Here is a 12,500-nt window from a genome sequence, read left to right as displayed (position 1 = left end):
GATACAAATACTTAAATCAATCATTTTTGATTGATGATCTGAAAGCGCATATTATTTCTGGACTTTGCTTAAGTATTCATTTGTAAATCTTTAAGATTTTTTTAGCATGCAAGTTAATCAAAAAATGATTGAAAATACAGCTTTGATTGAAAACTTGTCTGTGTAGATAAAGTTTCTCTTAAACTCTACAATCCTTATATGTCTTTTACATATTTAAAACATCTAAAGTTTATAGATTCCTTTTCCAAAGGCTACAGAGTCAGTACGGAACTAGCTACAATCAACCATGATTGAAGCCTTGGCTTACAAACGTTTGCTTTACCTTTACTAACTAGTAGCCACGATGTGCTTTATACTTGTCAACCCAATGATAAATGAAGATTAGACAGAAATACTTCTTAGGCTTGACTCAATCATATTTGATTGCAGCTTAGCTGAGGTCACATTTTTGGTAAATTTGAACGAGCTTCACATTTTTCTGTTACTTGTTAACAGAATGACATCAGAGAACTCAACAGAAATGATTATTTTTCGGCTTTTGATTTGAATCAATCATTTCTGATTGAAGTCACAGCTTGTCACACGCTTCAATGCATTGCATCTGCTGCAGACATTACTTAAGCCTTTACCACGAATTCTATACGATCTTCAAATATTGTATTAATCATACAGCTATTTATTTCCTGAACACGTCATTTTAAGTTTTATCAGAGCAGAACTGAGAGGTGGAAAGGGACCGGGAGAGAGAGAGAGAGTTTTCGGGCTGGTTGAACTGCCTTAAGCTACAAAGCCTGAACCGCACTTATCGCAATGTCTTACAAATCGTTTTATCAATGTGTCATTAGCTGCGAAACAAAAATGTTATACGATAGCTGCAACAGCGCTGCCTGCCTAACGCGTTGCAGGGGAGGAGGCAAGAACAAGACACACACACACACACACACTCGCGCACACTCATATTTGTGGTGTGTTGATTATCACATTATCACTGGGCGGCATATTTCAAAACGTTTTTGCTTTTAGTTTTTTTTTCTTTTTTTTTTTTTTGGAACGGAATAGAAAATCAGAAAACATGCCACGAAATTGATTTAAGGCCATTTCATTTGAGCCGCAACTGCCAAAAACTTACAGACAACTTGACAAGTTGTAATTAACTTAAAGCGTTGCCCGATGTCACCAGACACACACACACACACACACACACACACAATGCGGCAAGCGTTTAGAAAAACCGAATACCCTGTATTGGTAGTATAGAGCCATAGACTGAGTAGAGAGCAATGGAGTTATGTTAAAATTAAGCAGAGAAATAGGAAATTTAAGATTCGAATTATACAAATTGTAAGTAAAATAGTTTAAAAAAAAAAACAAAAATAGTTACCCTACAATGTAAGCAAAGAAGGTGTATTGACTAGCGGATGAAAATGAAATGTGAGAAGGAAATGGAATTTGAATCTTTATAAACTCTTTAAATAAAATATTGAAAATAATACCCAACAATTTATTGAAAAGGGTTGTATGCGCTACAGTCTAAAAACAGTCATAATAAAAATAACTTAGCACGTAAATTATAAAGTAGCTAATTTACTTTATATAAAAAGGTTTTTTAAAAGGTTTAAAATATTTATTTTAAAATAAATTATTTAAAAAGTCTCAAAAAAAATATGAAAAGGAAGCAGCAAATATTTTATTAAATATACTATATTTTATTAAATAATTTATAAAATTTATGAGCTTAATTTTTCAGATTTCTCAACAAATTTATTTGTTTACCTTTATATTTTTATATTTTCATATTGCAAATAAATAAATAATTTTAATATTTAAACATAAATTAGTACAATATATTATTTATATAGCTTTTACAGATATATACTTTTTTATAATTTATTTATATTTTTATTCATTTTTTAATAATTTTTTAAACACAATTTTAAGCACATTTATTTAAAATGATTTTTTATTAAAAAAAATATTTTCTGGAATTCTACTTTACAAATAAATATTTTTTTATTTTTATTCATTCATTTATTTGGTATTTCGTTTGTTTGTTTTTTTTTTATTTTTTATTAAGCTCATATAGATTAAATACCGTTAATCGAATTAGTTCCGCCAAAGGCTAACTTAACATAGCCAAGCAGTAATCCCATTTGCTTGTTTTCTAATACAAAGCAGAGCCAAGAACTGGTTATATTACGTATGTCTTTTAAATATTAGCTAGATTAGCGTAATACAAGCCCTACCTATATATAGATATATACACACATGTATATAGATATATATAAGGCTTTCGTGGTGCAAGTTCCAATTCCGAAATCCAGTTCCAGTTCCAATTCCAGTCGGGCTTAGCGAGCTGCCAAGTCGAGCAACTTATGTTAATAATGATTATAAATTATTATAATCCAATCGGCTTTGAATAATTAATAAATATATATATATTATATTTATATATATATAGCGCATAAGGCGCTGAACTCAAGCGAGACATAGAGAGAGAGAGGGAGAGGCAGAGCGAGAAAGCGTCGAATGAAATGCTAAAAATGTGTTACAATATCTATATAAAAGAAAAGCAAAAGCGGCTAAGAGCGAGTGTGTATGTGAGTGTGTGTGTGAAAGGAACACGCCTAAGCCCTGATAAATGCGCCAAGAGTTTAAAAAGAGGTGTTAGAGCACACCTGCAGAAAAGAAAGCCAAGCTGAACAATAAACAAAGTCAGAGGCGGAGGCGTGCTATAAAAACGGAAGGGGGGAAGGGACTGTGCTACCCCCTGCTCTTTTCAGAGATGACAAACAGTTTGGACATTTATGAGCAGCATTTAATGAACATTTGACTACTGGAATTTAACGAAATGCAGCCAGAGGAGGGAGACAGAGGCTGAGCAGACCCGGGGCATCAGCTTAGCTGACTGAATGGGCTACGCTTTATTGATTAACGAATGCAGGAAATGATTGAGGAAATGATGAGCCACCAATAACTAATCTGTCTCAGAATTGAATGAAATTTATAATAGAAAAAATTGCCTAATCAGCAGCGGCTAACTGGAAGAAGCGAGGTGAAGTTAGACGAGGCTGTCATTCTCTTCGCTCTCCTTCTCAGCCTCTCGCCGGCTCTCTTTCTATACTGTATGACAAATGAAGACAACAATAACCTAAATGCTTTATAATTAGTTAGCAAAAATCAAAGAATTTGCTGCTGACCTTAAAAGAAATATGCTTTACAAAGCCAAATGATTTGTTATAGTTCAACTTTTTTCATTTATATTTTTATTGTGCCTTATTTATAGACGCTCACAAATTATATATATTTATAGAGAGCGGGCAGTGGGGGGCGAGGGGTTTTGCTTTATTATCTGTTGCCCAACTTAGTCTTATCTTAATCCCATTCACGATTCACTAAGCGTCTGCGTTCCAAACACATAAAACTGTCAAAAAAGAAACAAAAGCAAAAAGCTGAACACGAAATTCTTCGTCTTCGAGCTTTGTCTATGGTTGGTTTTTTTTTTGTTTTTGATTTAGGCAAGAAGACAATGCCGATAAGTCGCGTCTGTGTGCGTGTGTGAGTGATATCAATATTCAGTTAATGCCTTGATTTATTTAATATATAACACATAATTTTGTTATTTTTTTGAGGTTTTTTCCACTTTTTGCTTTCAATGTGTTCAAAAGACAAAAATCACTTGTAAATCCATCCAAATCAAATCAAATAAAACTTCCTGGCTATATAGCCATATGGCATACACACACAGACGCATTTGTTGTGCGGCAGATAAATAATAATTACACTCACACGACATAATCAATTATGCCTGCTAATAAATGGCTACGGGGACACATGTAGTCCATCAAATATATATATATGTGTGTGCTGGTGTGTATGTCTGAGTGCGTGTGTGTGTGTGTGTTATCCACAAATTGTGCCTAGCACTAATCACGCCAGCATGTTCATAATCAATTTTATCGCACTTAGTTGGATTAATTGCGATATCAATGACAGCGAGACGTCAAGGGGTTGGGGTTGGGGGTAGGGCGCTAGAATAAGGCTGAGTGGGGGCCGTCTGGCTGCCTATGTCAGCAGTCAGCAGACCCAATTTCGATAAAAAAAACAGCGAGTAATTGTGCGCTAGTTCTGGCTGCATGACTAAGAGTTACCCTGAAAGCACTGTGCTAGGGAAGCGCCCTATAAAATAGACTTAGCTGATATATATAGAGCTATTTGGCCATGGGAGATATGAGTCCATATACCAAATTTCTGCAGCTTAACTACCAACATTTTAAGAATACAGCTAAAATTTCTTATCGATTTTAATCGATATCTTGGAAAAAGTGATCGATAATTCGATGAAAAATAAATTAACAAACAAATAATCTGATTGAGAGTTGGATGAACACCCAGATAGTGCAGCAGACGGATGCACGGAGGTCCGACTTGACTATTGCTTATATTTACACTTTATGGCATGAGCCACGCCTCCCTTCACCTCTTACATACATTACAGCAAAATGTCTATATACCCCACTTACACTTTTGCAGGGTATTCATACAAAAAGTTGATGACGCGCAGCGAGCAAAAGTCAAATACAGTTATACCTTAACAGTTACAGTTACAACGTGCTATCGGCACTTATCGTGCATATATCTAAGTTGTGCATGTGCAGCGGATTATCTTATCTGAACAGCGCAGAGCTAAAAGCTTTTAGCTTGGATATCGCACAGAGAGCGGGAGTGTGGGAGGGGGACAGGGTGGAGAGAGTGCTTGGGGCTTGGCCAAGGCGCACCACATTACAAGAAGGCAATTAGCCCACATGGTTAAGCACACAAATAAAGAAAATACACACGGCAAAGGTAATATTTACAACCAGCTGCACCACGCGCTGCACCACCCGCGCCAACAGCGCTTATCGTGCTTCCAATCTCCACTCTGAAACACCGACCCGCCCGATAAGGATTATCTCTTAATCTGCATAAATAGCGAAAAATTGTCGCACATGGTTTTAGCTTTACTCTATTTTTTTTTGTTTCACTTTTTTTATCACAAATGAAAACGTTTTGAGGGCACAACATTGCGTTGTAAATGGGTGTGTGAGTGTGTGTGTGTGTGTGTTTGCATGCCCTTACCATGTGTCTATACATTCAGTGAGACACTACGAACTTGCAGTTCATTGCAGCCTTCTTGTCAATTAAAAATTCTATATACATTTTTAGAATTTCGGTTTACATTTCAAAACATTTTTGAAATAGTTTTGAAGCTGAATATGAATCGATTTGGCCATATTCAGGTTTTTAGGTTAGTGCCTCGGATCTGCTAACGCTTCATTTTAAGTAAATAAATCTTTAGCTTTGTTTTTAAGCTGCTTTATATATGAACTCTATGGAGAATATAGCATATATAAAAATATGTATATTTAAGATAAAAAGAATTTATATAAAATTTATAGAATATTTAGATTTTCTAAAGCATGTTGAATATATATAATTTATATAACGGAATCTTTATATGGAAGCAATGGTATAAATGAAATTAATCTATGGAATATTTGGGATGTGTAGAAGATTTACTTTCTCATATAATTTATAGAAAATATATAGAAATTATTGAACATATATATCAAATTTATATGGAATATATAAAACATATATAGAACTATAGAAATAAATTTCTTCTTAGAACTTCTAAGTATTTAATATTTATATTAAATTATATATATTTTATTTAATTTTTAAATTGTATTATTTTATTATTTTATATTATTATATATAATATAGAAAAAATTAATAATACAAATATATTCTAAAAATTGTATTATTTGACCTTAGAAAGCAGGACTCTATTTCTACATGGATAAATCTAGTTTTAGTGGTATATTAATATTTAAATTCTATAGTTTCTTTAGACATTGAAATTTTAATAAAACAAAGAACAATTGAATATCAAGTCTTGCAGAAATTATTTATAAAACATATTGGCTTTACCAATTATATATGATTATTATCATATATATAATTTTATCAATATTAGATAATATAATAAATAATATATTTATTTAAAAAAGTCTTTCTATATTTTCTCAGTTCTTGAATTTGTAACTTAAACTTGGAAATGTATTTGAATTTTAATTTTTTTGTATTATTATTTGAATTATTTTTACTATTCTTTATTCTATCAGAATCTCTCAACCCTTTCTTGTAGTGTATGCAAACTTTTGTGCGGCACTGTTAGCATTTTTAGCATTTGTGTTTATTTGCACTGATTCAGTTTGCTTTAGCAGAGGCGACAGATTATATGGTTTTTTTTTCTGTGCTAGGTTGAAGGGTGACTAATGCGAGTAGAACCCATTGAAATTATTTACGGCTAAGCTCAGAGCAGTGAGAACTACGCCACAATATGAGGGTTAATGAAATCAAGACGAGTTGACTTTATGAGTTGGCCAAGAGTTAACTGAATCAACTGAGGAAAGCATATGGAAGAGGAATATTGAATGCACGGAGAGAGAAGTATATATAACCAATAGAATATTAATATATTATTATATTTACTATAAATGTGGTTAATGGAATTATCCAGCAATCTATCTATAGGCAACTATGGCCTTTGGTTAACCTATTTGGTAGTTTGAAGCCCGAACGCTGTAGTTTCATCTATGACTAAGTTTTACAAAATCTTTAGCATGTATTTATTAATAGGCTAACTAATTTGGTATATGAATAGTTTGACTCTGTGAGCTAGTGTTAAATATCTCATGAATGTTAATTAAGTAAAAAGAGTTCTAAGCTAAGTTTGGAAGGAGCCCATATGCTACTGTAGCCAACACCTTTGCAATATAGCGAGATTTGAACTGTTGTTCATATAACTTTAGGACCTCACAAGCTACTGCTACTACAAGCAGAAAGCCTTGTTTATAGATTGTATATTATAAATTAAAACAAAAAAAATATTATAAACGCTGTCTACTTTTTTTTTACCAGAATCCCACATTCAAACTGTTGCCTGGTTGCCCTGTCAATTATTGCCTTAATTTCTATATTGACATCAAAGTTATATTTATATTGACACAATCGACTTTATTTTCTACTAGAGTGGGGTTTGAGCTGTTATCTGAAGCCCTTTAAAAAGTTAAAAGTTCTGCAGGGTTTTTATATAGGTAGTCTTAACTTATGGATAGGGTGTATATATAGAAAACTTTTTATTCAATATAATGAGTAAGGGGTTCGAGCCTTTGAGGCGAACAATCAGAAAACTATTCTTAATATTTATTAATGATATGTAAAACAACAACAAAATACATTGCATATTCTGTGTAGTTCGAACCCTTGCCTTCACTAATTGAACCACTGCTGATAGATTTTCAAGATGCACATGGAACTTAAACCAAAACAAATTTTAAGAGCAAGTCTATAAAGAATACAGCTTAGAGAATTTGTATTGCTTATAATTTAGGCAATATCTGTATAACCAAAAACTACTGTTCGAATTTTGAAATATATTTTTAAATTGTATATATATATATATAGATATACATAGAGATAAATTTTGAGTCTAAAGCGGAGTTTGAACTCTCAATTTCCATAGCTCTAAATAATTGTCTTATAAAAGAAAAAATCTGTTTATAATTACATCGAAACATATATCGTAATAAGATACGATAAACGCTATAATATATATCGTAAATTATGATGAGGCTGCCTCAAGCTGATCTCGCATGATCAGTTGATGAATCCAAAAGGATCTTATAGCATTATAGTAGTTGCATATAGTTCTATATGCAGCAGGAAACTCACCTGCTGTCCAGCATTGGCCGCTACCCAGGCCTCTGCAAAAGTTTCCATAGCGCTTTGAAAGTCCATGATGAAGTGTGGTTTGAGTCCGCAGCTTCGTTAACGTGATTTGAAGAACTGTATTGTGAATGCACTTTGCCGGGCACTTGTTGTTAATAAACTATTTAAGTTTTATGTGTCTTGGTTTTGATTGTTTCTCGTTGGGTTTGATTGGGGGTTGAGAGTGAATGAATGGGGGTAGTTGCAGGTGGCAATTGCTTTGGCATTAATTGGTCTTGGTTGGTTTGTGATGGAAACGCGAATCAATTTCTTTATTTTTTTTTTTATTTTTTTTTTAGCGATAAGGCCTAAAGCACGCTTTGATTATTGATTATTAAGCAAAGTGTTGTTGTTGTTGTTGATGGAGACGCAAATTAGACACAAGCACAAATGAAACGAAAGACGGAACGACGCGACTTGACCAACGATTTTCAGCGGAACGGATTCGATGTGGCTGCCACACGGTTGCACATGCAGTTCTTGTTATTGTTATTGTTGTTGTTGTTGTGGCTCAGCTCACGACGCGACATCATTAGCAAAGGAGGAGGAAAAAATTACGTTGCGTGGGCGTGGCAGCGTGTCTAAAACAGTCAAAAGAACAAGAGAAACCGACGGTCGACGGTCGAAGGCGATAAGAATCCTCAAGTACTAAAACACTCGAGCTGCCAATGAAGACTGACTTCAGTAAGAGATTTCATATGCTATTGTTTAGCAGATACTCTGATTAACGGTGTTGTTCTTGTTGTTGTTCTTGCTGTTGTGATAAGCGCAAATGTCTCTTGTGTGTGTGTTATTTTTTTGTTTACTTTGATTTGATCTCCCTCTCTCTGTCTGTCTTTCTCTTCTTGTACTGTCTTCTAACTAGATGAAAAATGTATTTATTTTCAGCATTATTCGATTTTGACGTATTTCGTATGCTCTTCTTCTTGCACTGCTGGCTGCTCTTGGCTGTTAAACGGACGCGCGTTTGGACATCCTTACACAGCACAAGTTGTCGCACAACTGACAAAATTCTTTCGCATTCGCACTGCTCCGATCCGAATGTAGTTGCCGAAGACCGCCCTCGTGCCCGAACCCCGTCTCAACCGGCCGGCGTTCGGTTCGCATTCTCTCTGTTCATTTGCTGGCTGGCATTGGTGTGCATTGGTGTGCGTGGCTAGAAAATACGATTGCGCTCTCCCCCTCTCGCACACACGCTCGCGCTCGCTCTCACTACTGGCTCTCTCGCAGTCGCTGTACGTGTGTGTTTCAAATAGTAGCAGCACACTGTAAAATAGTAGCAAATAGTTGCATTTATTATATTCAGATATATTTATGCAAATTTTATAAAAGATTGTGTTAGTCTATTATACATATTATACTATTAATTAATTATATTATACTATTAAAGCATGTTTTTTAATTCAATAATAAATTATATATCTTAAAATGTATGTCAACTGTCTAACTTAAATAATCCTAGAAGATAAAAACAAGAGTTTCTCGTTTATTGGTTAATTTTAATATTTTTATATATGTAGAGAATATATAATAATTATAAGCTGATATATCATTAATAATAAATAGTTCCTAGTATAAAAATACCTTAAGTTCGCATAAAACCAAATAAGAATTCAATATTCTGCCTTTATCCAAAACCGTAGTAGAACTAGGAGTATTTTTACATTTTCAGAGAGCGTCAGACTTTGCTTGTGTTTGTGTAAGTATGTGACCAAAACAAAACACGCACACAACGAGAGCAAGCGAAAGAGCGAGAGCGCTTGTGAGAGCCACAGTACACGCACGCACACATTCACAAACATACACGAACTGGGGTAAACCTGTTCCGGCGCAGAATTGCACTTGTCTCGGCGACAGGCTCACCCACCCCCCGCACTACATCCACATCCATACTCATTCCACTACCATCTTAAACGACTTCCCTTCGGCTGCGCGTTTTCTTTTACTTTTTGTGCGCTGTAGCGAAATTCAATGGATTTGCCGCAAATTCGGGTGGAATTATGCCACACACACACATGCCCACTCTCGCACACTCACACAAAGACGAGCTATTGTTGAGAGTGGGCGTGGGCGTGAGCCACTCGGCTAAGCGGACAACAGTGCGCGCGCGAGTGCGAGCGATGCGGGAATATAGATTCGCGCGCCTGTGCCCGACTGGGATGAAAGAGTAAATCGTCAGCGCTTATTATTATTATGTCGTTATGGGGGAGCCGAGAGGGTGAGGGAGACGGTAGAGGTCGGCAACAGTAGCAACACCCACTCCGCATTTAGCACCTCGACGAATGGAAATGGATGGCGGCGACTGCTCTGTGTGTGTGTGAGTGTCCATGTTCGTGCCTTTGACACACGAAGTTGACCACTTGGCGGAGACGCAGATAAGAGCGCAGATAATGCGCGCGCATTACATGTGATTAGGTGTTCGGCTAGGCTGGGTTTAGCCAACCGCCGTGCAGGAAGCCGACGCTCGAGTAAATGGTAACGGTACATAGCCAGCTGTCAGGATACATATGTAGACGCTATTGGTATATGTATATGCCTCGTTCCCCATCGGGGTGGAGTTATCGCACGCAAACAGTTAAAATATATAATTAAAATAACACGCAGCTGCAGCGAATATTACAAAAAAATTTTTCATATTTAATTAAACATAATAAATTTACAGATGCATACATACCAAAATACAAATATGTATATGTACGATATATTCTCTAATAGTATATGTGTACGGGGGTTGGGGATTTCAGCACTTGTCAATTGGTATAGATTATCAGCCGCAAGAAAAGAAAAATAAAAAGCTCTCATTTATCATCTTTCTTATCTGCTGGCGTACTAAGCATTGCTATGAATGCTCTCCTACTTGTTCTCTCTCTCTCTCTCTCTCTCTCTCTCGCTATCCCTGCTGCTCTATTTTTATAGCAGTCACTCACATACACATACACCGAGCAGCACACACTCGTACACACACATATGCATAGCCTTGCACTCGCATATTCTCGGGTTGCTCGCTCTTTCCCTTTCGCTCTTGCACAAGCGTGCCAGAGCGAGATAACCCATAAAAATTTCGTGCAAAAGCAAAAGATGAGCAAAGCGTAAACGCAAACGAAAAACGGCAAAGCGTACAACAGCAACAACAACAACAGCAACATCAGCAAAAATATCACGAAATAAACATAAAAAGCGCCGGCAAACCAGTTCGGATAGACTCCGCCCTCGGCGTACGCTGATTGGCTAAGCTTTGCCTTTGCCCAAGACTTCATCTTTTTTTCTTTTTTTTTGTTTTCTGTGTGCTTTGCTGTTGTTGCGTTGCTTGTGCTAAGTTGTTGTTTCTTTGTCGGCTGCGGTTTATCGCCTTCAACGACGACAACGACAACGACAACGCAACGACGACGATGACGACGACGGCCGACGACGTCGACGTCTTTCCACTTAGTTAACAGCCTCATGGGCAGCCCTTCGCTCTCTCTCACACTTCCATTCTTTTGCTGAGGTGGGCTTTACCAAATTTGAAGCTCCAAATCTTTGCTGTTCTTTGAATTTTATAGCTTTGAGCGCATATTTACATATGAAAGCGGAGCATGTGTGTGTGTGGGTATGTAATTGCTGTAAATAGCTTATTAGAAACGTGTGCTTGGAATTTGCGTTAATGTGGGCTAAAAGTTTTACGTGAGTGTTATTTAAATGACAGTATATATAAATTATGGGAAAATTGTAGTAAAATGGAATAAAATTATAGATTAGGCTATGCAAGTATTCTTTACATGGCAGGTTATTCGCTTTAAGCGAATATTATTCAATAAAGAAATATCAACCAATAGATCTATTGATTTTTATGTTTAGGTCCTTTGAGTTATCAGCCTGTTGTAATATGATATCAAAGAGAACTTTTAATAATCTAATACATTTTTAATGAGATATTTTGAAGCGCATAAGTGAATAGGAATGGAATTTAATGTCGACAGTAAAACCTCCCTGCTTGAGGCACTATTGTCAGTCTGCACATTTACTAATCCGCTAATAAAATCTTATCGAAAAGCCTGAAAATTTCATCATTAAATTCAGATAAAGGAAGCAAACTTTTATTTGAATTTTTAAAATTTTTCTATTTAATTGAATAATTTTTCGGTAAATTATGTAAGGAAAAAATAAAAAGTTAAAGATTAAAATATATTGAAATTTTTTTAATATTTTAGAAACAAATTTTAATAAAAAGACTAAAAATTCAAACTTAAAATTTTTAATGTTAAAAAAATGTAAGTACTGCATAAATATTTGTTTTAAGTTGTTCGAAAATTGATTGGCTAAGTTAAAAATATATATATAAATGGAAATCATAGTTCACCTCTTAATCGTCTAGAACTCTAATATAATATATAAAAAAGAATTAACGATAATTTAAGGAAATAATATTTTAACTGAACAAATTATAAAATATTCATATATTCATATATATATCTAAAAAAAATTCATCTAAATAAAATCTATAATTAAAAATTTGTCAAAATTGTCATTTTTCTCTTGAGCATAAAAAAATAAGAAAAAGTACTTGGCGCCAGCGCCAGCGAAAATCAATAATTTTATTAAAGTTCTATGGGGCGACTGTCATATTTTGCTTTATATATACACACACATACACACACTTTATATATATATTTTTTTCGAGCGCGAGACAAACAGCAGCAGAAAGGACC

At 34.9% G+C, this 12,500-nt stretch overlaps 1 protein-coding gene across 1 annotated transcript in view; it reads right to left on the bottom strand.

The window, feature by feature from the left end:
• LOC115483410 (ras-interacting protein RIP3-like) overlaps positions 1–8,594 on the bottom strand; it is a 30,953-nt gene extending 22,359 nt beyond the window's left edge. The window contains exon 1 of the mRNA XM_030225241.1: positions 7,777–8,594. Coding sequence (XP_030081101.1) covers positions 7,777–7,842 — 66 coding nt within the window. The 5' untranslated portion in view covers positions 7,843–8,594. The remainder of the gene's footprint in view (positions 1–7,776) is intronic.
• Positions 8,595–12,500: the final 3,906 nt, after the last annotated feature.

Source organism: Drosophila hydei, unplaced genomic scaffold, assembly GCF_003285905.1.
Source record: "Drosophila hydei strain 15085-1641.00,03,60 unplaced genomic scaffold, DhydRS2 tig00008126-arrow-arrow-pilon, whole genome shotgun sequence".
In the NCBI taxonomy this organism is placed as follows: domain Eukaryota; kingdom Metazoa; phylum Arthropoda; class Insecta; order Diptera; family Drosophilidae; genus Drosophila; species Drosophila hydei.
This window is presented reverse-complemented; position numbering and strand designations above follow the sequence as displayed.